This window comes from Oncorhynchus nerka, linkage group LG15, assembly GCF_034236695.1.
Source record: "Oncorhynchus nerka isolate Pitt River linkage group LG15, Oner_Uvic_2.0, whole genome shotgun sequence".
Classification (NCBI taxonomy): Eukaryota; Metazoa; Chordata; class Actinopteri; order Salmoniformes; family Salmonidae; genus Oncorhynchus; species Oncorhynchus nerka.
Window position 1 is genome coordinate 4792442 of NC_088410.1, and position 26540 is coordinate 4818981.

The 26540-nt window shown below is 41.0% G+C and overlaps 2 protein-coding genes and 2 long non-coding RNA genes across 8 annotated transcripts in view; 1 reads left to right on the forward strand and 3 right to left on the reverse strand.

Moving 5' to 3' along the window:
- The window catches only part of LOC115122146 (zinc finger protein 850-like), a 29663-nt gene extending 27923 nt beyond the window's left edge, over positions 1-1740 (reverse strand). Inside the window, exon 1 of the mRNA XM_065002134.1 lies at positions 1386-1740. Within this exon, the coding sequence (XP_064858206.1) occupies positions 1386-1740 (355 nt within the window). The remainder of the gene's footprint in view (positions 1-1385) is intronic.
- LOC135560375 (uncharacterized) overlaps positions 1-26540 on the reverse strand; it is a 295196-nt gene that overhangs the window by 257785 nt on the left and 10871 nt on the right. Inside the window, exons 4-6 of one of the 2 annotated variants that reach the window (XR_010458879.1) lie at positions 23106-23462; positions 22829-22934; positions 22539-22647 (exon numbers count right to left, since the gene is read on the reverse strand). This is a non-coding gene — a long non-coding RNA (uncharacterized LOC135560375). The remainder of the gene's footprint in view (positions 1-22538; positions 22648-22828; positions 22935-23105; positions 23463-26540) is intronic. The other variant, XR_010458880.1, reaches the window with a different exon arrangement.
- LOC135560374 (uncharacterized) overlaps positions 1-26540 on the forward strand; it is a 300103-nt gene that overhangs the window by 213860 nt on the left and 59703 nt on the right. The gene's annotated exons all lie outside the window — the stretch shown is intronic.
- On the reverse strand, positions 8057-10359 carry LOC135560274 (zinc finger protein 239-like). Its single transcript, XM_065002135.1, has 2 exons — positions 10298-10359; positions 8057-9891 (listed from the first exon to the last, which is right to left on the reverse strand). The coding sequence occupies exons 1-2, from the start codon at positions 10357-10359 to the stop codon at positions 8769-8771; spliced, it is 1185 nt and encodes a 394-aa protein (XP_064858207.1). The 3' UTR covers positions 8057-8768.

Sequence of the window (26540 nt, forward strand, 5' to 3'; positions counted from 1 at the left end):
ATTTAACGAGAAGTGTATCTTTAAAATGATGGATAATACTTGTATGTTTGAGGAATTTTAATTATGGGATTTCTGTTGTTTTGAAATTGGCGCCCTCCAATTGGCTGTTGGCGAGGTGGGACGCTAGCGTCCAGAACGATCCCAGAGAGGATAAGGACGGTTTCAACCCTGTGGATTATTATCAACACACTATAAAGGACTGTTTCAACTAGAGGTCGACAGATTATGATTTTTCAACGCCAATACCGATTATTGGAGGACCAAAAAGACCGATACCGATTTATCGGCCGATTTTTAAAATTAATTTGTAATAATGACAATTACAACAATACTGAATTAACACTTATTTTCACTTAATATAATACATCAATAAAATCTATTTAGCATCAAATAAATAATGAAACATGTTCAATTTGGTTTAAATAATGCAAAAACAAAGTGTCGGAGAAGTAAATAAATGGCAATATGTGCCATTTAAAAAAGCTAACGTTTGAGTTCCTTGCTCAGAACATGAGAACATATGAAAGCTGGTGGTTCCTTTTAACATGAGACTTCAATATTCCAAGGTAAGAGGTTTTAGGTTGTAGTTAATATAGTATTTATAGAACTATTTCTCTCTATACCATTTGTATTTCACATACCTTTGACTATTGGATGTTCTTATAGGCACTATAGTATTGCCAGTGTAACAGTATAGGTTCCATCCTTTTCTCGCCCCTACCTGGGCCCGAACCAGGAACACATCGACAACAGCCACACTCGAAGCAGCGTTACCCATCGCTCCACAAAAGCCGCGGCCCTTGCAAGGGGAACAACTACTCCAAATCTCAGAGCGAGTGACGTTTGAAACGCTATTAGCGCACACCCAGCTAACTAGCTAGCCATTTCACAATAATCCACAGGGTTGAGTGCCTTGTTGTTTCAATTCAGTAATGCCATAGAGATTTCAATCGGATCGGTCTGTCTAACCTTATAGGCCTAACTCAAATACTATGGACCTAATAACGCCATAGAGATTTCAATCGGATCGGTCTGTCTAACCTTATAGGCCTAACTCAAATACTACGGACCTAATAAACACCGTAGAGATTTAAATCGGATCGGTCTGTCTAACCTTATAAGCCTAACTCAAATACTATGGACCTAAGGCATTTTCTCCAATCTGGGTGTTTCCTTCTCTCCCTATAGTGATGTTTCCTTCTCTCCCTATAGCGATGCTGTTTTTCAATGTTAACGTTTTGTTGATGGCCCTCAGTCTTTGTAGCTTTAACAATTCCTACAATACAGAATAAATTATTCAAGTGTAGAACTTCAGTACAATACCCCTTAAAAAAGCATGTTTTTTTAAACTGCAGAGTTTGTGCCACTGTTAAGACAGTACTCACTGGTGTTAATCAGATCTCCAGTGTCCTCCTCTTCACCCTTCTTCTCCTCCTCTTCACCCTCCTCCCCCTCTTTCACTGTGACAGTCATATCTTCCTTTTCTTCCTCCTCTTTCACTCTAAAAACGTCCTCTTCCTCCTTCACCAACACAGCTTCTTCCTCCACTTTCCCTGTGACAGTCATCTCCCCCTCCTCTTCCTCCTTCACTAACACAGCTTCTTCCTCCCCTTTCACTGTGACAGTCATCTCCTCTTCCTCCTTCACTAACACAGCTTCTTCCTCCCGGTCACTGTGACAGTCATCTCCCTCCTCCTTCACTAACACAGCTTCTTCCTCCCCTTTCACTGTGACAGTCATCTCCCCTCCTCTTCCTCCTTCAATAACACAGCTTCTTCCTCCCCTTTCCCTGTGACAGTCATCTCCCCCTCCCCTTCACTAACACAGCTTCTTCCTCCCCTTTCACTGTGACAGTCATCTCTCCCTCCTCTTCCTCCTTCACTAACACAGCTTCTTCCTCCACTTTCCCTGTGACAGTTATCTCCCCCTCCTCCACTAACACAGCTTCTTCCTCCCCTTTCCCTGTGACAGTCATCTCCCCCTCCTCCTTCACTAACACAGCATCTTCCTCCCCTTTCACTGTGACAGTCATCTCCTCTTCCTCCTTCACTAACACAGCTTCTTCCTCCACTTTCCCTGTGACAGTTATCTCCCCCTCCTTCACTAACACAGCTTCTTCCTCCACTTTCACTGTGACAGTCATCTCTCCCTCCTCTTCCTCCTCCACTAACACAGCTTCTTCCTCCCCTTTCCCTGTGACAGTCATCTCCGGATCCTCGCCTTTCACGGTGAAATCATCCTCCTCTTCCTCTTTCATGATAATGTTCAGCCCCAGAGCTTCTTTTTCCGACCAGCAGACCTCTTCTTTAATAGGGGTCGAGTAGCTTATTGAGCTCATGGTGGTGGATGTTAGTTGGCTAGCTAGTTAATTATCTTAACAAGTTAGCTGACTAACAACATATTTTTGACATTTAATAACTAGTAAGCAGACAGACTGTGTGCTTAAAACCCTAATATACACAAAATGGTGAAAAGAGCTCCGACGTTTTGGTTTGTATGTTTGCTAGCAAGCTAACTGTTGACGAGTCCGTCTTGCTGTTGAAAAAGCTTCCCGCTCCGTCCACTAGATTATACGTCACGCAAGAAAAATTACTTGAAAGACTCACATCGCCATCTGCTGACTGGAGTGGGTAACGCAATTTTGGAAAATATTCACTACACCGTGTTTATTCTGCCAAACAATATGTCATAACAAAATAACCAGATATTTGTTTCCTTATGTAACGGATGTGAAATGACGGTGGTGCGCGCTAATATAGCGTTTCAATCGGTGACGTCACTTGCTCTGAGACCTTGAAGTAGTGGTTCCCCTTGCTCTGCAAGGTGCCGCGGCTTTTGTGGAGCGATGGGTAACGATGCTTCGTGGGTGACTGATGTTGATGTGTGCAGAGGGGCCCGGGTATGGGCGAGGAGACGGACTAAAGTTATACTGTTACACTTACTTCTTACCACTTTTGAGAGGCCTTTTGCCTCTTACCAGGCCGTCATTATAAACAACAATTTGTTCTTATTTGACCTGTCTTGTACATAAAAAATGTTTTAAATTAAAGTAACAGCTAATACTCTCTCCTCTACGCAGATTATGTCCGTACAACCAGGGTTATAAAATGCATAGCAATATTTTTGCCGCATCACAATTCTCAAAACTGATCGAAACAAGACAGGCTGGAAGAAAAATAAATCGTCTGGATAATAATGTTTGAAATGATTAGGCTTCTTCTAGCTATCCTAGTCTAGCCTGGTCGGGATAATAATGGTTGAAATGACTAGGCTTCTTCTAGCTATCCTAGTTTAGCCTGGTCGGGATAATAATGGTTGAAATGATTAGGCTTCTTCTAGCTGTCCTAGTTTAGCCTGGTCGGGATAATAATGGTTGAAATGATTAGGCTTCTTCTAGCTATCCTAGTTTAGCCTGGTCGGGATAATCCTACATCCTCTTTGCTCAAGCCGAAACATAGCTTTAGTAATTCTCTTCTATTTTCCCATCTATTGTGTTCAGTTGGTCCGATTCCGTTGACAGCGGCAATATGGAACACTGCGGCTTGTTCTTGTCTGCTTCCTGGTCACATGACCACCATGCATGGAGAGAGAGCGAGCGCAGATCAACATATTTTCTGCTGGACGAAGCCTCAGGCATCTTCTAAAAAAAAATATATATATATATATATATATATATATATGTTTTTACTCTATAACCCAATGCAATTACTTTCTGTCCTTAGCCTTAGGGTTCCACAAAAACAGGAAGTTACCTTTCACAGTATACAGGTGAGTTAAGTGGAAGCCGCTCCTACCCCTCAGAATAATCCATTATAAACAGTTATAACTTCCGCTGACACGCCACTGCTCAGACTGGTAGTTTGTGTATCAACAGAGGCCTCGGACTTGATCAGGTGTTCATCTGTCTGAAGCTACTGCAGTGACTACTTCCTGTGGACACAGCTACTGTAAAAATGGGCTGCTTGAAGGTTTCCTAGCGATCACCAGAGTTTCTGTCTGCTGTGTTAGATGGATGGACATGAAGGCCATGATACAGTCTCAACAGAATCGACTGAGAAACAGGTAAGGCTGTATAAAGGGCTGCTAGAAACAGGCAAGGCTGTATAAAGGGCTGCTAGAAACAGGCAAGGCTGTATAAAGGGCTGCTAGAAACAGGCAAGGCTGCGAACTCCATTTATATTATTATCACATTTATATTTCGACATTATTTTTCTACATGTCTTCACCGTCATATTGTCAATATGTCTCATATCAAATGGAAGTGTTTTTTTAATGTTTAAGGTAACTGGAAGTGTTTTTTTAAACGTTTAAGGTAACTGGAAGTGTTTTTTTAAACGTTTAAGGTAACTGGAAGTGTTTTTTTAAACGTTTAAGGTAACTGGAAGTGTTTAATGTTTAAGGTAACTGGAAGTGTTTTTTTAAATGTTTAAGGTAACTGGAAGTGTTTTTTTAAATGTTTAAGGTAACTGGAAGTGTTTTTTATGTTCAAGGTAACTGGAAGTGTTTTTTTAAACGTTTAAGGTAACTGGAAGTGTTTAATGTTTAAGGTAACTGGAAGTGTTTTTTTAAATGTTTAAGGTAACTGGAAGTGTTTTTTATGTTTAAGGTAACTGGAAGTGTTTTTTATGTTCAAGGTAACGGAAAGTGTTTTTTATGTTTAAGGTAACTGGAAGTTTTTTAAAAAATGTTTAAGGTAACTGGAAGTGTTTTTTAAAATGTTTAAGGTAACTGGAAGTGTTTTTTAATGTTTTAGGTAACTGGAAGTGTTTTTTTAATGTTTAAGGTAACTGGAAGTGTTTTATGTTTAAGGTAACTGGAAGTGTTTTATATGTTTAAGGTAACTGGAAGTGTTTTTATGTTTAAGGTAACTGGAAGTGTTTTTTAAATGTTTAAGGTAACTGGAAGTGTTTTTTATGTTCAAGGTAACTGGAAGTGTTTTATGTTTAAGGTAACTGGAAGTGTTTTATATGTTTAAGGTAACTGGAAGTGTTTTTTATGTTCAAGGTAACGGAAAGTGTTTTTTATGTTTAAGGTAACTGGAAGTGTTTTTAAATGTTTAAGGTAACTGGAAGTGTTTTTTTTATGTTTAAGGTAACTGGAAGTGTTTTTTAAATGTTTAAGGTAACTGGAAGTGTTTTATATGTTTAAGGTAACTGGAAGTGTTTTTTATGTTTAAGGTAACGGAAAGTTTTTTAAATGTTTAAGGTAACTGGAAGTGTTTTTTAAATGTTTAAGGTAACTGGAAGTGTTTTTTATGTTCAAGGTAACGGAAAGTGTTTTTTATGTTTAAGGTAACTGGAAGTGTTTTTAAATGTTTAAGGTAACTGGAAGTGTTTTTTTATGTTTAAGGTAACTGGAAGTGTTTTTTTAATGTTTAAGGTAACTGGAAGTGTTTTTTTATGTTTAAGGTAACTGGAAGTGTTAGAAAAATCAGCCAATGGCCACAAATGTCAAACTACACAAACAAACAATCTAAGATGACAGAAAAGTGAACAATCAAATATGATCACTTGTCTTAAAGGGATAGTTTTATGGTTTTAGCTTTTCATCCAAACCAAGTTTTACTAAACTGGTTGTTTAGCAACATCTCTAACCTCCTGGCTCTAAGCTTTATTTACTAAGCTGGTTGTTGAGATGTTGCTAATCTCCTGGCTCTTTGTTGCAATATAGTGGAGATGGAACCAGTTAGAGATGCATTTACAATGAGGAAGGAGCGAGAAGAGCAGACCTCTTGTCCCATACTTTAAAACATTCAATTAACCTTCTTCACACACACACACACACACACGGTTATATCAAAGCTTTATTAAATTAGGCTGTCTCATAAACATGGTTATATCAATGCTTTATTGTGATTGGTTAGGCTGTCTCATAAACATGGTTATATCAATGCTTTATTGTGATTGGTTAGGCTGTCTCATAAACATGGTTATATCAATGCTTTATTGTGATTGGTTAGGCTGTCTCATAAACATGGTTATATCAATGCTTTATTGTGATTGGTTAGGCTGTCTCACAAACATGGTTATATCAATGCTTTATTGTGATTGGTTAGGCTGTCTCATAAACATGGTTATATCAATGCTTTATTGTGATTGGTTAGGCTGTCTCACAAACATGGTTATATCAATGCTTTATTGTGATTGGTTAGGCTGTCTCATAAACATGGTTATATCAATGCTTTATTGCTTGATTGGTTAGGCTGTCTCATTGTTACGAGAATTAGGTTCTCAATGTTCATAAACCAATTAAACTACTCAGTCTGCAACCCAGAATTTGCAAGATTCTGGTTGAATGAAACAGACGGAGGCCCAGCTATGAAAGTCAAAATGTTTATTCACGAGAGGGCTAGTCTGTTGCACAAAACCATTCATATTATACTGGCTCCTTACGCACTTACATTAACACACAGACAGTAGGTATCATACGCACACGCTGTATCTCCACCCAGTAACAAAGATTAGGGAGACCATGGGAAGCACTTCCTGTCCTCCCTCAAGATTAGGAGGGACTAGAGAAGCACTCATTGTCCTCCCTCAAGATTAGGAGGGACTAGAGAAGCACTCATTGTCCTCCCTCAAGATTAGGAGGGACTAGAGAAGCACTCCTTGTCCTCCCTCAAGATTAGGAGGGACTAGAGAAGCACTCCCTGTCCTCCCTCAAGATTAGGGAGACCGTGGGAAGCACTCCCTGTCCTCCCTCAAGATTAGGGAGACCGTGGGAAGCACTCATTGTCCTCCCTCAAGATTAGGAGGGACTAGAGAAGCACTCCTTGTCCTCCCTCAAGATTAGGGGGGGACTTGAGAAGTACTCCCCGCCCTCTCCCAAATCTCTCAGAGGCCCCTAGCAAAGTCGGCAACAAATTTTGCTCAGACAGTCTGTGTTTTAAGACACTATAAAGATATATTGTACAGATATATTGTTTTACTCTAATTCTGACTAAAACTACACACATCATTAATAATAATTTTATGATTCTAATCAATTTCATACAATTATATGGTTTCAGGGTGGAATATTCTAATCATTAACTTAAACATATAAATTCCATTAACACTCATACACATGGCTGTATCAAAGGCTGTCTCACTGACCGGTACAATATGAACTGCAGGTTACAGACAAGAGAAAGAAAGAAGAAGAAAACATATATTCTGATGGCAGCCAAGTTGGATGGTGGACAGGGTTAATAATGGTGAGATGGATGGTGGACAGGGTTAATAATGGTGAGATGGAGGGTGGACAGGGTTAATAATGGTGAGTTGGAGGGTGGACAGGGTTAATAATGGTGAGATGGAGGGTGGACAGGGTTAATAATGGTGAGTTGGAGGGTGGACAGAGTTAATAATGGTGAGTTGGATGGTGGACAGGGTTAATAATGGTGAGATGGATGGTGGACAGGGTTAATAATGGTGAGATGGATGGTGGACAGGGTTAATAATGGTGAGATGGATGGTGGACAGGGTTAATAATGGTGAGATGGATGGTGGACAGGGTTAATAATGGTGAGATGGATGGTGGACAGGGTTAATAATGGTGAGATGGATGGTGGACAGGGATTTAATGGTGAGATGGTGGTCAGGGTTAATAATGGTGAGATGGAGGGTGGACAGGGTTAATAATGGTGAGATGGATGGTGGACAGGGTTAATAATGGTGAGATGGATGGTGGACAGGGTTAATAATGGTGAGATGGATGGTAGACAGGGTTAATAATGGTGAGATGGAGGGTGGACAGGGTTAATAATGGTGAGATGGATGGTAGACAGGGTTAATAATGGTGAGATGGATGTTGGACAGGGTTAATAATGGTGAGATGGATGGTAGACAGGATTAATAATGGTGAGATGGATGGTAGACAGGGTTAATAATGTTGAGTTGGATGGTGGACAGGGTTGACCATGTTGACGGTGAGTTGGATGGTGGACAGGGTTGACCATGGTGAGTTGGATGGTGGACAGGGTTGATCATGGTGAGTTGGATGGTGGACAGGGTTGACCATGTTGACGGTGAGTTGGATGGTGGACAGGGTTTATCATGGTGAGTTGGATGGTGGACAGGGTTGACCACGGTGATGGTGAGTTGGATGGGGGACAGGGTTGACCATGGTGAGTTGGATGGTGGACAGGGTTGATCATGGTGAGTTGGATGGTGGACAGGGTTGAACATTTTCAAACGGACCCTTGCCTTATCCCTAAGGACAGACTTGCCTGAAACTTGCAGAGAGAGGGGGAGGAGCTACCTCCCTGCTTTCTCTGAGCTGACTAATCCACTGTTAACTTGTCATGAATCATTTTAATGACCGGTATACGCCCACACCATTCAAACACAGACCTTGTCACTCATATTGGGACGGCCGAGTAGCCTAGTGGTTAGAGTGTAGGGACGGCAGGGTAGCCTAGTGGTTAGAGTGTAGGGACGGCAGGGTAGCCTAGTGGTTAGAGTGTAGGGACGGCAGGGTAGCCTAGTGGTTAGAGTGTTAGACTAGTAGCCGGAAGGTTGCAAGTTCAAACCCCCGAGCTGACAAGGTACAAATCTGTCGTTCTGCCCCTGTTAACACACTGTTCCTAGGCAGTCATTGAAAATAAGAATTTGTTCTTAACTGACTTGCCTAGTTAAATAAATTAAAAATATTGTAATTAAATGGACAGTTATTTAAAGTTCCCTTGTTACACCAAGCATGGCCACATTAAGAAAGCTCCCCCTGCATGGCTTCTCTCCGATAGTCTACCATTAACTGGTTTCAGCTATAAAAAAAAAATGGAAAGGTTACCCACCAGTGTGGTGTTTCCTCTTGTGTCCAGCCAGGGTTCCTGACTGACTGAACCTCTTCCCACACTGATCACAGCCAAAAGGCTTCTCTCCAGTGTGTGTTCTCTTGTGTCCAGCCAGGCTTCCTGTCCGAGCGAACCTCTTCCCACACTGATCACAGCCAAAAGGCTTCTCTCCAGTGTGTGTTCGCAGGTGCACTTTTAAATCCCCTAAAGAAGTACAACTCATCCCACAGTCTGAGCAGTGGTAAGGCTTTTCGCCAGTGTGTATTCGCTGGTGTAAAACCAACTGCCCAGACTGATTAAATCTTTTTCCACAGTCAGAGCAGTGGAATGGTTTTTCTCCTGTGTGTGTTCTCCGGTGTATTTTAAGTCCACCTGAAGTGGTTAAGCCCATTCCGCAGTCAGAGCAGTGGTAAGGCTTCTCTCCTGTGTGTGTTCTCCGGTGTGACTTTAAACTGCCTGACACAGCAAAGCTTTTCCCACAGTCGGCACAATGGTAAGGCTTCTCTCCTGTGTGTGTTCTCTGGTGCACTTTTAAATGCTTTGACTTGCCAAAGCTTGTCCCACAGTCGGTACAATGGTAAGGCTTCTCTCCTGTGTGGGTTTGAAGGTGTGAAGCCAGACTTCCTGATGTAACAAAACTTTTGCCACATACATCACAGTTATAAGGCTTCTCTCCTGTGTGTACTCTCTGATGTACCTTAAGGTGACTTGAATTAATAAAGCTTATTCCACAGTCTGAGCAGTGGTATGGTTTCTCTCCAGTGTGTGTTCTCTGGTGTACAGTCAAGTGTGCTGACTGAGCAAATCTCTTCCCACACTGATCACAGCTAAAAGGCTTCTCACCTGTGTGTGTTCGCTGGTGCACTGTCAGTCCGTCTAATCTAGCAAAACTTTTACTACAGCTGAAGCAGTAGTAAGGTTTCACACCTGTGTGTGTTCGCTGGTGCAGCTCTAAACCCCTTGATGTTGAAAAGTTACTTCCACAATCTGAACAGTGGTGAAGCTTCTGGCCCAGGTGTCTGCGCTGGTGTGTTTTCAGGTTGCTTGCCTGAGTAAAACTCTTCCGCAGTCCAAACAGTGGTAAGGTTTCTCTCCAGTGTGTATTCTCTGGTGTACTATCAGGTCATTTGAGCTAGTAAATCTCTTCCCACATTGATCACAGCTGTAAGGTTTCTCTCCTGTGTGTATGCGCTGGTGCTTTATCAGATTTCTTGAATGAGCAAAACTCTTCCCACAGTCAGAGCAGTGGTAAGGCTTCTCTCCGGTGTGCGTTCTCTGGTGCAGTTTATTACCATGTGATGTTGAAAAGCTCTTCTCACAGACAGAGCAGTGGTAAGGCTTCTCTAGTGTGTGTGTCCGCAGATGAATTTTCAGGTTGCCTAATTGAACAAAACTCTTCCCACAGTCTGTGCAGTGAAACGGTTTCTCTCCAGTATGAATTCTCTGGTGTGTTTTAAGTTTTGACGAAGAGGTGAAACTCTTTCCACAGTCAGAGCAGCGGTGAAGTTTCTTCCCTGCCACTCTCTGCTGGTGTTTGAGGTGTTCTGATCTGGAGAGACTGTTCTCTGCCTCGTCAGCATCATGTTCGTTAGCCTCCCCAGATATGACTCTTCTACTGAGAGAGCGATTTACGGCTGTCCCCTGTGAAACAACGACAGACCGTTATATTGAATGGTAATTAAGAACATCTTGGGAGTGTCCCAAAATAAAATGTATGTAAGAACATAAACCCACTCAGTCCTGTTGTTTTCCTGCAGTCCACCAACAGCACAGACAACCTCTTCATACCCTGCAGCAAGGCGCTACCGGGAGAGGCACGACCTGGGGCCCCGGGAGGGTGAAGGGGGAGGAGGGTCGGAGGGAGAGGGAGGAGGGGGTGGGATAGGTGTTTCCTGTAAATCCGAAAAGAGGGTAGTGAAGTTCTCATGTTAGAACACTGAAGGGGTAAAACACAATGATGATCTAATCTGAGATCTGATCTCATGTTATAGAACACAATGATGATCTAATCTGAGATCTGATCTCATGTTATAGAACACAATGATGATCTAATCTGAGATCTGATCTCATGTTATAGAACACAATGATGATCTAATCTTAGATCTGATCTCATGTTATAGAACACAATGATGATCTAATCTGAGATCTGATCTCATGTTATAGAACACAATGATGATCTAATCTGAGATCTGATCTCATGTTATAGAACACAATGATGATCTAATCTGAGATCTGATCTCATGTTATAGAACACAATGATGATCTAATCTGAGATCTGATCTCATGTTAGAACACAATGATGATCTAATCTGAGACCTGATCTCATGTTATAGAACACAATGATGATCTAATCTGAGACCTGATCTCATGTTATAGAACACAATGATGATCTAATCTGAGACCTGATCTCATGTTATAGAACACAATGATGATCTAATCTGAGACCTGATCTCATGTTAGAACACAATGATGATCTAATCTTAGACCTGATCTCATGTTATAGAACACAATGATGATCTAATCTGAGATCTGATCTCATGTTATAGAACACAATGATGATCTAATCTGAGACCTGATCTCATGTTATAGAACACAATGATGATCTAATCTGAGATCTGATCTCATGTTATAGAACACAATGATGATCTAATCTGAGATCTGATCTCATGTTATAGAACACAATGATGATCTAATCTGAGATCTGATCTCATGTTATAGAACACAATGATGATCTAATCTGAGACCTGATCTCATGTTATAGAACACAATGATGATCTAATCTTAGATCTGATCTCATGTTATAGAACACAATGATGATCTAATCTGAGATCTGATCTCATGTTATAGAACACAATGATGATCTAATCTGAGACCTGATCTCATGTTATAGAACACAATGATGATCTAATCTGAGACCTGATCTCATGTTATAGAACACAATGATGATCTAATCTTAGACCTGATCTCATGTTATAGAACACAATGATGATCTAATCTGAGATCTGATCTCATGTTATAGAACACAATGATGATCTAATCTTAGACCTGATCTCATGTTATAGAACACAATGATGATCTAATCTGAGACCTGATCTCATGTTATAGAACACAATGATGATCTAATCTGAGATCTGATCTCATGTTATAGAACACAATGATGATGAGACCTGTCTAGATTGTATTGGTAGCGGCGCCATGATATTAATACAATAATACATTTATTGTATAAAATACTTTCCTAATATAAGTGCTTTCATAATGCTTGATTAGTACAAACACATCTTATTACAGATACATGGCTTTTGGTGCCTAGATTAAGTTTTGGTGCCTAGATTACGTTTTGGTGCCTAGATTAAAAAAAGGTACACATTTTCGATTTACGTTCTGTTTTACATGTCTAGGTGATTAACTCCATGTTGACCCAGGGATACCAGAGACCCCAGACCTTGTGTTGTTCCCCATAGGTCAGGGATACCAGAGACCCTAGGTCAGGGATACCAGAGACCCTTGGTCAGGGATACCAGAGACCCCAGACCTCGTGTTGTCCCCCCTAGGTCAGGGATACCAGAGACCCCAGACCTCGTGTTGTTCCCCCCTAGGTCAGGGATACCAGAGACCCCAGACCTCGTGTTGTTCCCCCCTAGGTCAGGGATACCAGAGACCCTAGGTCAGGGATACCAGAGACCCCAGACCCTCGTGTTGTTCCCCCCTAGGTCAGGGATACCAGAGACCCCAGACCTCGTGTTGTCCCCCCCTAGGTCAGGGATACCAGAGACCCCAGACCTCATGTTGTGCCCCCTAGGTCAGGGATACCAGAGACCAATTATAATATGCTACAGTAGGCGTCTGCAACAAGTACCAAAATAAAATAGATTTTAAGATCTAGGATCAGTGTGCCCTCTCCCAATCCTAACTATTAGTGTGTTTATTTTTTAACGGGGGGTGAAGCCTTCCTCAACTACAGGTCTAGGATCAGTGTGCGCTCTCCCAATCCTAACTATTAGTGTGTTTATTATATAACGGGGGTGAAGCCTCCCTCAACTACAGGTCTAGGATCAGTGTGCGCTCTCCCAATCCTAACTATTAGTGTGTTTATTATATAACGGGGGTGAAGCCTCCCTCAACTACAGGTCTAGGATCAGTGTGTGCTCTCCCAATCCTAACTAGTTAAGGGAGGCTTCACCCCGTTATATAATAAACACCCTAATAGTTAAGGTTAGGATTGGGAGAGTGCACACTGATCCTAGACCTGTAGGCTAGTTAAGGGAGGCTTCACCCCCGTTATATAATAAACAAATAAACTCACCTGATTCATTGTATAAACTTTCGTTTTATTTATGGTCGATTGCAGAGTTCAGGAGAAGTTAACCAGATGATAATTGTTTAGTCTACTGACCTTGTAGATTAGGGAGGTAGAGGACCGAGACGTTACATTCCAACACGTTACTCTCTGCCTAACACCATGCCCAGACCGGACGCGCGTGCAAATGTATTTTGTCCCCAACACACTAAAAGCGATCACGACATGGCAGGTTGAAATATCAAAACAAACTCTGAACCAATTATAATCATTTCGTCGACAGGTTCGAAAAGCATTCAACATTTATGACCATTTAAATGAGCTAGCTTGCAGTCACTAGCTAATTTGTCCTGGGATATACATTTCGAGCTGTTATTTTACCTGAAACGCACAATGGCAACGCTGACGTTCATTGGCGCGTGCGAGCAGTGTGGGCGCAATAATTGAATAACATGCACGTTGTACATTTATTTTGCAACGCTCGCGTCAGTATGGTCAGCGTGTAAAGTCACAAGAGAAAATGGAGAATAGAGACGGACTCCACTTTCACTGCCGTTCGATTGAAAAAGAGGACTTCGGCCAACATACAAATAACAGTCCAGCCGTAGGCTTCTGCTTATAGCGCATTTTCAAAAGTTACACGTCCGATAGCCTTTTAACATGCCTCCTTTGTTCCATCACGTGGTCTAGTATTCTACTCTGCACGGAGCGTCACGTGAAAGAGGGGCTATAAATTCAGAGCTGTTGTTTTGCGGCCCTGAAAGGGTCCTGCACTTCCCTGATAAAGATAGCTAACAGACCCGTAAGTCCACTCCCCTGATAAAGATAGCTAACAGACCCGTAAGTCCACTCCCACAGCAACAGGAATGTTTGTGTTGTAGCAAATGTGTTTCACGAAATACATGTACCAGATGTTACCAGGCAGTATTACATGACGGTGCCAAAATGTTACCAATCCATGCATTAATCTACTAACTATGACTGAGACATGTGCGTTTCATGCAGAGCATTTGGAAAGTATTCAGACCCCTTGACTTTTTCCAGTTGTTACATTTACCACCTTATTCTAAAATTGATTTAATAGTTATTTCTCTCTCCTTAATCTACACACAATAACAAAGCAAAAACAGTTTAGATTTTTTTGCAACTATATATATATCACACACACACCAACACACACACACAGTGGGGCAAAAAAGTATTTAGTCAGCCACCAATTGTGCAAGTTCTCCCACTTAAAAAGACGAGGCCTGTAATTTTCATCATAGGTACACTTCAACTATGACAGACAAAATTAGGGGGAAAAAAATCCAGAAAATCACATTGTAGGATTTTTAATTAATTTATTTGCAAATTATGGTGGAAAATAAGTATTTATTGGGGCCCAGAGAGGGGAGAGGTCAGGCTTGTCTTTCACATGTCCCTGGTGCTATGCAGAATATCAGAAAGGGAAGAGGACAGGAATGAAACATTGTCTTCTCATGTGAATGTGTCTTTACCTATTCTAAACCATGTGAATGTGTCTTTACCTATTCTAAACCATGTGAATGTGTCTGTACCTATTCTAAACCATGTGAATGTGTCTTTACCTATTAAACCATGTGAATGTGTCTGTACCTATTCTAAACCATGTGAATGTGTCTGTACCTATTCTAAACCATGTGAATGTGTCTGTACCTATTCTAAACCATGTGAATGTGTCTGTACCTATTCTAAACCATGTGAATGTGTCTGTACCTATTCTAAACCATGTGAATGTGTCTGTACCTATTCTAAACCATGTGAATGTGTCTGTACCTATTCTAAACCATGTGAATGTGTCTTTACCTATTCTAAACCATGTGAATGTGTCTTTACCTATTCTAAACCATGTGAATGTGTCTTTACCTATTCTAAACCATGTGAATGTGTCTTTACCTATTCTAAACCATGTGAATGTGTCTTTACCTATTAAACCATGTGAATGTGTCTTTACCTATTCTAAACCATGTGAATGTGTCTGTACCTATTAAACCATGTGAATGTGTCTGTACCTATTCTAAACCATGTGAATGTGTCTTTACCTATTCTAAACCATGTGAATGTGTCTGTACCTATTCTAAACCATGTGAATGTGTCTGTACCTATTCTAAACCATGTGAATGTGTCTTTACCTATTCTAAACCATGTGAATGTGTCTTTACCTATTAAACCATGTGAATGTGTCTTTACCTATTCTAAACCATGTGAATGTGTCTGTACCTATTAAACCATGTGAATGTGTCTGTACCTATTCTAAACCATGTGAATGTGTCTTTACCTATTCTAAACCATGTGAATGTGTCTTTACCTATTCTAAACCATGTGAATGTGTCTTTATCTATTCTAAACCATGTGAATGTGTCTTTACCTATTCTAAACCATGTGAATGTGTCTGTACCTATTCTAAACCATGTGAATGTGTCTTTATCTATTCTAAACCATGTGAATGTGTCTTTACCTATTAAACCATGTGAATGTGTCTTTACCTATTAAACCATGTGAATGTGTCTTTACCTATTCTAAACCATGTGAATGTGTCTTTACCTATTAAACCATGTGAATGTGTCTTTACCTATTCTAAACCATGTGAATGTGTCTGTACCTATTAAACCATGTGAATGTGTCTGTACCTATTCTAAACCATGTGAATGTGTCTTTACCTATTCTAAACCATGTGAATGTGTCTTTACCTATTAAACCATGTGAATGTGTCTATACCTATTCTAAACCATGTGAATGTGTCTCTACCTATTCTAAAACATGTGAATGTGTCTATACCTATTAAACCATGTGAATGTGTCTGTACCTATTCTAAACCATGTGAATGTGTCTGTACCTATTCTAAACCATGTGAATGTGTATTTACCTATTCTAAACCATGTGAATGTGTCTGTACCTATTCTAAACCATGTGAATGTGTCTGTACCTATTAAACCATGTGAATGTGTCTGTACCTATTAAACCATGTGAATGTGTCTTTACCTATTAAACCATGTGAATGTGTATTTACCTATTCTAAACCATGTGAATGTGTCTCTACCTATTCTAAACCATGTGAATGTGTCTCTACCTATTAAACCATGTGAATGTGTCTTTACCTATTCTAAACCATGTGAATGTGTCTTTACCTATTAAACCATGTGAATGTGTCTGTACCTATTCTAAACCATGTGAATGTGTCTTTACCTATTAAACCATGTGAATGTGTCTGTACCTATTAAACCATGTGAATGTGTCTGTACCTATTCTAAACCATGTGAATGTGTCTTTACCTATTAAACCATGTGAATGTGTCTGTACCTATTCTAAACCATGTGAATGTGTCTTTACCTATTAAACCATGTGAATGTGTCTTTACCTATTAAACCATGTGAATGTGTCTTTACCTATTCTAAACCATGTGAATGTGTCTGTACCTATTCTAAACCATGTGAATGTGTCTGTACCTATTAAACCATGTGAATGTGTCTGTACCTATTAAACCATGTGAATGTGTCTGTACCTATTCTAAACCATGTGAATGTGTCTGTACCTATTAAACCATGTGAATGTGTCTTTACCTATTAAACCATGTGAATGTGTCTTTATCTATTCTAAACCATGTGAATGTGTCTTTATCTATTCTAAACCATGTGAATGTGTCTGTACCTATTCTAAACCATGTGAATGTGTCTTTATCTATTCTAAACCATGTGAATGTGTCTGTACCTATTCTAAACCATGTGAATGTGTCTTTACCTATTCTAAACCATGTGAATGTGTCTGTACCTATTCTAAACCATGTGAATGTGTCTGTACCTATTCTAAACCATGTGAATGTGTCTTTACCTATTCTAAACCATGTGAATGTGTCTGTACCTATTCTAAACCATGTGAATGTGTCTTTACCTATTCTAAACCATGTGAATGTGTCTTTACCTATTCTAAACCATGTGAATGTGTCTTTACCTATTCTAAACCATGTGAATGTGTCTTTACCTATTCTAAACCATGTGAATGTGTCTTTACCTATTCTAAACCATGTGAATGTGTCTTTGCCTATTCTAAACCATGTGAATGTGTCTTTACCTATTCTAAACCATGTGAATGTGTCTTTACCTATTCTAAACCATGTGAATGTGTCTTTACCTATTCTAAACCATGTGAATGTGTCTTTACCTATTCTAAACCATGTGAATGTGTCTTTACCTATTCTAAACCATGTGAATGTGTCTTTACCTATTCTAAACCATGTGAATGTGTCTTTGCCTATTCTAAACCATGTGAATGTGTCTTTACCTATTCTAAACCATGTGAATGTGTCTTTACCTATTCTAAACCATGTGAATGTGTCTTTACCTATTCTAAACCATGTGAATGTGTCTTTACCTATTCTAAACCATGTGAATGTGTCTTTGCCTATTCTAAACCATGTGAATGTGTCTTTACCTATTCTAAACCATGTGAATGTGTATTTATCTATTCTAAACCATGTGAATGTGTATTTACCTATTCTAAACCATGTGAATGTGTCTTTGCCTATTCTAAACCATGTGAATGTGTCTTTACCTATTCTAAACCATGTGAATGTGTATTTATCTATTCTAAACCATGTGAATGTGTGTTTACCTATTCTAAACCATGTGAAGGGATGGCGTGATTAATGGGGAACCAATTACTTTGTCCCTACAATGTCTGTGGGCAAGTCACTCCCTCATTTTTCTATTGGGGGGAGGTGTATGGCAGTGTCTGGAACCATTGCATGTCCCCTCTGATGTTGCACTTATCTTGGGATATTGTATGACCTAAGAGGCTCACTCCCTTCAGTGAGCTTGTCCAGGAGTGGGGTCAAGGGAGGTTTTACTTGAGATGGGAGTATCTAGAGTTGACAATTGATCTATGCCATTGGATGAGTTGGTGTTTTTGTACTATGAAGTACCAGGAATGACATTAGAACATCGTCTTAAGAGACCAAACTGAACGATAATTTATAGCGAATGCTATCTGGCCATGGGATACTCCTCTCTCAAGTAAAAGTCTTTCTTTGTGAACTAGTTCCTATTATCTGTGGTTTGTCATGTCGACTAGGGGGGTGGATCTTTGCTATAAAAGATCTCCGTTGCCGTTATGTTGACACTCAACAATTCATTAGAGATGGTGAATTGTTGAAAGTCAAATGCTATTGCAAAGCTTAATTATTATTAAAAAGGTGTAAGTTTAAGTATAACTCTGATTGGTGTGTGAAGTGAAGTCTCTCTCTTCTTGGTAAAATACAGAAATTAATCCTACCACACGTCTCCCCACCCAGGGAGGAGAGAAACCGTTAGCCTTGCAGTAGGTCTGTGGTAGGTTACGTTACAATGTGGCAAAATATGATAAGCAATGTAATGGAGTAGACTTGTAAATAGCATTGACAGTGTTTGAGAAGAGAGGCATTTATAAGAGGTATGGTAGATGGTATGACCAATGTAATGTGTTGGAGTAGACTTGTAAATAGCATTGATAGTGTTAGAGAAGAGGAGCATTTATAAGGGGTATGGTAGATGGGGGGGTGGGCTTTGATAGGATATAACAGAGTGCTGTGGGGGGGGTGGCTTTGATAGGATATAACAGAGTGCTGTGGGGGGGGTGGCTTTGATAGGATATAACAGAGTGCTGTGGGGGGCTTTGATAGGATATAACAGAGTGCTGTGGGGGGGGCTTTGATAGGATATAACAGAGTGCTGTGGGGGGGGCTTTGATAGGATATAACAGAGTGCTGTGGGGGGCTTTGATAGGATATAACAGAGTGCTGTGGGGGGCTTTGATAGGATATAACAGAGTGCTGTGGGGGGGGCTTTGATAGGATATAACAGAGTGCTGTGGGGGGCTTTGATAGGATATAACAGAGTGCTGTAACAGAGGCTGGGGGCTTTGATAGGATATAACAGAGTGCTGTGGGGGGCTTTGATAGGATATAACAGAGTGCTGTGGGGGGCTTTGATAGGATATAACAGAGTGCTGTGGGGGGGGCTTTGATAGGATATAACAGAGTGCTGTGGGGGGGCTTTGATAGGATATAACAGAGTGCTGTGGGGGGGGGGCTTTGATAGGATATAACAGAGTGCTGTGGGGGGCTTTGATAGGATATAACAGAGTGCTGTAGGATATAACAGGGGGGCTTTGATAGGATATAACAGAGTGCTGGGGGGCTTTGATAGGATATAACAGAGTGCTGGGGGGCTTTGATAGGATATAACAGAGTGCTGTGGGGGGGGCTTTGATAGGATATAACAGAGTGCTGTGGGGGGGGCTTTGATAGGATATAACAGAGTGCTGGGGGGGGCTTTGATAGGATATAACAGAGTGCTGGGGGGGCTTTGATAGGATATAACAGAGTGCTGGGGGGGGCTTTGATAGGATAACAGAGTGCTGTGGGGGGGGGCTTTGATAGGATATAACAGAGTGCTGTGGGGGAGCTTTGATAGCTAGGCTAGTTAGCTGGCTAGGTTATCTAGCAGCTAACTTTAGCTGGCTGGCTTAGATAACTATATACCAGTAACATTGGTTTACTTTAATGTAGCTGTAAGCTTGGTGTTGATAGCTGCTGTCTGTCTCATGCAGTCACAGAACATTAGCAGGCTAGTTAGCAACATGGTTTACTTTAATGTAGCTGTAAGCTTGGTGTTGATAGCTGCTGTCTGTCTCATGCAGTCACAGAACATTAGCAGGCTAGTTAGCAACATGGTTTACTTTAATGTAGCTGTAAGCTTGGTGTTGATAGCTGCTGTCTGTCTCATGCAGTCACAGAACATTAGCAGGCTAGTTAGCAACATGTCACAGAACATTAGCAGGCTAGTTAGCAACATGTCACAGAACATTAGCAGGCTAGTTAGCAACATGTCACAGAACATTAGCAGGCTAGTTAGCAACATGTCACAGAACATTAGCAGGCTAGTTAGCAACATGTCACAGAACATTAGCAGGCTAGTTAGCAACATGTCACAGAACATTAGCAGGCTAGTTAGCAACATGTCACAGAACATTAGCAGGCTAGTTAGCAACATGTCACAGAACATTAGCAGGCTAGTTAGCAACATGTCACAGAACATTTTAGGCTAGTTAGCAACATGTCACAGAACATTAGCAGGCTAGTTAGCAACATTGCAAGCTGATTCATAAAAAATTCATTCACATAGTATTTGCTTGTAAACTGGCTGAAAAGGTTATTGAAAGCAGTCGTCATGAGTGCAAACGATTTGGTTTGAAGTTATTTCTGTTGGGGGTTATAGTTAATAACATTATAGGGAATAGGCTAGTTTACCAGGTCCTCTTTGTTAGTGTAACAGTATAACTTTAGACCGTCCCCTCGCCCATACCCGGGCGCGAACCAGGGACCCTCTGCACACATCAACAACAGTCACCCACGAAGCATCGTTACCCATCGCTCCACAAAAACCGCGGGGAACCACTACTTCAAGGTCTCAGAGCAAGTGACGTCACCGATTGAAACTAAGCTAGCCGTCTCACATCCGTTACACTAGTAAAAAAAAAACGCTGCAAACCAGTTTTCCAGCATTACTTCCGCATTATGATCGGATTGATGTAATAACTAGAAAAAAATACACACGTGAGGAGTAACTTGGCATTGGGACTTTTGATGCATATTACTAATGAAAACCCACATGGTTACGTTTATGCTACCTACCCCTTTTAACCCCCCCACACACACCCCCCACTTGTCCCAGAGGTCAGGGATTTCCAAGACTATTTATAATATGCTACAGCAGATCCGATTTCATATTGGGGAAAACGAATTGATTGGAGTTAAACTAACAGACAACAATACTGCTACTTACAGCTCTCTCTCTCACACATGCACAGTACCTGTAGTTAAATAATTATACACTTTGTTAATTTCCTCTTTCTTCGAGTGCTGGATTTTCACCCACAGCGGCCAATCCACCATTCATTCTGATCTTAACTCCAACCCTCCGATGTCCACAGATATCTGTGGCCAACAGATGCATATCTGTATTCCCAGTCATGTAAAATCTATCGATTAGGGCCTAATGAATTTATTTAAATTGACAGATTTCCTCATATGAACTTCAACTCTGTAAAATCTATTCAATTGTTGCATGTCGCGTTTGTATTTTTTGTTCTGTATACTTGGATTTGTTCACCAGCTTCAAAAAACTATTTTGTTGGTTATTGAAAATATATTTCAGTGGTTTAGATGGTACAATGATTCTCTATACTGTGCGTGCTTCTTTTGTCACATAAACTGAAATTAGGTAAACTATTGTATTTTTTTGCAACAAGGAAATGGCGGAGCGATTTATGCATATGGCCACCAACTTTCAGCATGCGACTTCACAGTGAAATGGTTGCTTACGAACCTTCCCAACGAGTTTAAAAATAACAAATACATTATTTTCACGTACAAAAACAGCACAAATGTCAATAGCATTTCGCTACATCCGCAATAATAGTGTATGTTACCCATAGCATTTGTTTTGACCGTTAAACGGATGCTGTGTAAAAGCAGGAAGTTGGCTACAAAGGCCCCTTGTCTTAAATGTATATCAACCTACCTTATTCATTGTAGATTCTTCCGTTATTGTCGATTACAGAGATCCGGTGAAGTTAACCAGATGGGAATATTTATGTCTAGTCTATTGATATTGTAGATTAGGGAGGTAGAGGTCTGAGACGTTATATTTCAACACGTGGCTCTCTGCCCAAAATCACAAGACAAAAGAGCCGAGGCTCCGCCTTCACTTCCGGTGTTGTGCCAGAATTCTACGCACTCAATTCTTCATTCAATTCTTCACTCAATTCTTCATTCAATTCTTCACTCAATTCTTCATTCAATTTTTCACTCAATTCTTCATTGCTGCGACTTGCTTTTTTTTGCTCTTCACTCCATTGTCCGTTCAGCCTCTATTTAACTGATCTTAGAAGCATAAATAATTGTACATGTGTGTTCTTCAAGGCAGCTGTCAGTGATCACTGCGTTTAATTTTTTTATTTTTTTATGGCGGTTTGATCGCGGGAATGGGGGGGGCACTAGTAATGTCTGCAGTTTTCGGTTTGGCTATTTGTTTCAAGTGTATTAGTCTATTAAAATACGTCTCTTCGCCAAAATGCGTCATCTCTCCCGTGTCTTATTCGACTAGTAGTTGTTCTGAAATGTTTATTGCTTGCCTACATTTTACTCCCTCCTCTGTTTAATATAACACACATACATTAATTATTCATTTCGGTTGCCTATCCTGACATTAAGTTTGTTCTGTAGAAAGTATTTGACTCTAGTGACAAAATTAAGGAAATTAGAAGGGAGGGTTTCGGCAAGGCGATTTTCTTGCCTACCGAAATTCCTGTATTTTAGTGGCCATCTAGTCAGAATTTGGATCAAAGATAACCTTGAAAGATCCATATAAATGTTTTTTATATACAATTATATGAAATTGAACATACCAGTGTTTTGGAGGGGAGTGACTGCTATTTCTGCTATTTCTCTCATGATGTTAACATCTTTGTCCATATTTGAAAAGACAATCGACACCTTCAGAACACATTCAGCAAACTGGGGGAACAATTTGATGGGCATTTCAGTTTTCCCAACAAAATTATGTTACAATTTAAGATTATAATTAGCAAGTATTCAATGACACAGCTATAATATAATTTGACAGTTCTGTTTTAGCCTTTAGTCAGTACACTTTCACTAGGTTATAATTGTACATTATTTATACTCTCATACTTACTTTCAAGGCAAAGACCCCACAAGAAGTAACATCTTGTTGGCGTGGGTGAGGAAGGGCACCACACGCCCATCTGAAGATACTACACCCCTTCTCTCTCAGGAAGGATCTGAACGTATATGTTAATAAAAAAACAGCATTTTGAAACACTTTATTGATTAAAATATAGAGATGAATAACTGAGGGGAATCTGAGAATGCAGGGACTCCAACAGGGTGTGAGTTGAAGTCGTCAAATCTGGAGCTGACAAGGGCTGGGATGTAAATGATGTGTGTTTTACCTGGGGTTATCTAACATCTGAGAGCGGGCAGGCAATCCTTAGGGATGGAATGTAAATGACGTGTGATCATCTGGGATGATGTAACAATGAGAACAGGCAGGCAATCCTTAGGGATGGAATGTAAATGACGTGATCATCTGGGATGATGTAACAATGAGAACGGGCAGGCAATCCTTAGGGCTAGAATGTAAATGACATGTGATTGTCTGGGATGATGTAACAATGAGAACAGGCAGGCAATCCTTAGGGATCTGGGATGATGTAACAATGAGAACAGGCAGGCATTCCCTCAGATGAAGAGCATCTCTGTGTTGCTGATTATGTGCTGTCATCCAGGTGGAAATGTCACCTGTACATCTGATGTAGGAAAAGAGATAACTTGAGTATCCTGTGAATATGTTTATGTATATGTATATGTGTGTGTGTGTGTGTGTGTGTGTGTGTGTGTGTGTGTGTGTGTATATATATTATTGTGATTTGTGGTTGAATGGTGGGGGAGGCTGATGGGGATGGTGGAGGTGCTGGGGGTGTCCCTGATGGAGGGCTGATGGTACTGGGGGATGGGGGTGCTGGGGGTGGCCTGTGGAGGGCTGATGGGGGAGGGGGGGGGTGGAGGTGCTGTAGGTGTCCTATGGAGGGCTGATGGGGATGGTGGAGGTGCTGGGGTGTCCTATGGAGGGCTGATGGGGATGGTGGAGGTGCTGGGGGTGTCCTATGGAGGGCTGATGGGGGGGAGGAGGTGCTGGGGTGTCCTATGGAGGGCTGATGGGGCTGGTGGAGGTGTCCTATGGAGGGCTGATGGGGCGGGTGGAGGTGCTGGGGGTGTCCTATGGAGGGCTGATGGGGGGGAGGAGGTGCTGGGGGTGTCCTATGGAGGGCTGATGGTGGAGGTGTCCTATGGAGGGCTGATGGGGGGGTGGAGGTGCTGGGGGTGTCCTATGGAGGGCAACGGGACCTATTGGGGAGGGGATTCTTCATGGAGTCACATTCAGTCATAGTTTTGTTTATTCTATTATTATACAGTTGCCCAGAGTACAAATGTTTAATATATTATTGTTATTATTATTGTTATTATTGCTACTGTACCTACATTCTTAAAAATTCAATCAGAAAAAGTGTTTTAAAAAATGTAGGTAAAGCCATAAGAGGGCAAAACACGATGGGATGGGGGATTGAGGGATGGGTAGAGGGAACAGAAAATAGAAAATAGAAAACTATTATTGCTGAAATAGCCACTTCCTTTTGTGACTAGAGTCTAATACTCCTGTGGCACATATCAGAGGGCATGATAGGTAATCAAAAATGATTCTGAAGTGTGCCAGGCCTTGCAGTCCCAAGATAGATGGTGGGTTCGGCAGGCAAGAAAATGTCCTTGCCGAACCACCCCCCTATCCCTTCTAATTTCCTTAATATTGTGGTTATAATCAAATACTTTCTGTGACACACATCAGAGTCAAATACCTTCTACAGAACAAACTTCACTTCAGGATAGGCAACCGCAATTAATCATTAATAGGTATTAGCATGTAGGCAAGCAATAAACATTTCAGATCAACTACTAGTCGAATAAGACACGGGAGAGATGACGACTTTTGGCAAAGATATTTATTTATAGACTAATACACTTGAAACAAATAGCCAAACCGAAAACTGCTGACATTACTAGTGAAATCAAAATGACATAAAACAAATTAAATGAAACGCAACGTGATGAGAAATCTCAACGAGCAAGTAAATCGATGAAGAATTGAGTGCTCGCGCGTTTACGCGAAGGGGGATTCTGGCAGGGGGGAGCTATTCCGCACAGCACCTGTTAAGTGAGACTTTGGAAATTTGCCAACATACAAATACTATTCCAGTCGTTGGTAGCCTTCTGATTTTAGTAGCTCATTTTCTAAAGTTAAGGCATTTTCTTTGGACCCCGCAAGGTTGGAGTTTGGGCCCCGCTCTAAAATAAAATCCAATATTTCAGCCAGACAGCCATCTCACAAACCGATCGCTGTCCATCGTGTTGAAATAGTGACGTGTCTAATTGGCTGCATGCCTAATTAATCGATGATAGGGTTTCTGGGTATGTATAGCTTTTCTTTAGCTAATGAATAACGGTTTATTGGTAGGCCTCTATTTGGTCGTCATTTTCTCATGTTAGGCCTAACATTTCACGAAGCTACACATGCTGTCGTAATGCTGCAATTGTTAGACTGCTGCCTGGTGGCAATAATGCCTAATCAGCTACCAATTGATTACATGTTTTAATTAAATAATATACAACTGTCCTGTAGAGGCTACCTGAACCTGCATGACACGGGCCCTCCTCGTGCTCTCTCTTATGGAACGCCGTTTGGGTGTTTGAAGACCCAAAGACCCAAACGGCGTTCCATACTCTCCCAGCTGTGCGTAAAACCAGTCTATTAATGTCACATAATAATGTCAGTATGCCCTCAAAACATTAGCTTACTAGGGATTGTTTCATTATTTTGTTATAATTTCATTATCATTATTTATCTATAGCTACAGTGCCCTCAGAATGTATTCATACCCCTTGACTTTTTCCACATTTTGTTGTGATACAGCCTGAATTCAAAATGCATTATATATATGTATATAATATATATATTTCTTCATCTACCAATAGGTTCCCTTATTTGCGAGGCATTGGAAAACTTCCCTGGTCTTTGTGGTTGAATCTTGTGTTTGAAATTCACTTCTCGACTGAGGGACCGTACAGATAATTGTACAGTATATCTGGGGTACGGAGATGAGGTCGTCATTTTAAAAATCATGTTAAACACTATTGTAGCGACCCGCACAGACAGCTGTGTGTTATGTGCTAGGCTAGGAGGTGGTTGTGTTATACTGACCAGTACCCGGTGTTCGCGGGGTCCGACATGTCAATCAACCTGCTATCTGCCAATCACGGGAATGCCTGGAATGTTCTGATGCCGGGCATCCTGGTGGTTGGCGGAGTGGCGTGGAGGGGGGTTGGGCATTGGAAGTTAAGACCAGGTTCAGCCTTTGTTCTCTCTCTTACGTCTGGGCTTCACAAGAGAAGGTCACGATTGGCTTGTGGGTTATCTGTCATCTATTTGGCGTGTGCTACGGCCCAAACAGTAGCCTGTGTAAAGTTGGTTCAATAAACCGTCAATTCGCAAACTCAAGCCTCTGTCTGGACAATTGTTCATTTATGATCTAGTCAGGTCATTACATTGGTGTCAGAAGTAAAAACGTTGATACAAGTTAGCCAGCTAGCTAGCTGACTTATGTGGCTAGCTACCGTAGGTGAGAACGGGGATTGAAAATGCTTCGAGGGAATCCGAAAGTGAAGGTGGAGGTAGGGGACGATTATGGCCAAGGAGGTGCGTGTGAATGGACGTCGGGGTTCTGTCTGAGGAGATCGCCAGGGCGTCGGAGCGCAGAGGCCGCTTGAGGGAGGAC

Bases quoted from the DNA above. Each gene is read 5' to 3' on its own strand.
- LOC135560274 (XM_065002135.1), bottom strand. From the start codon at position 10,359: ATGATGCTGACGAGGCAGAGAACAGTCTCTCCAGATCAGAACACCTCA. The intron at 9,892-10,297 runs GTGGCAGGGAAG...ATGACCTGATAG, and splicing joins ACCTCAAACACCAGCAGAGA to TACACCAGAGAATACACACT.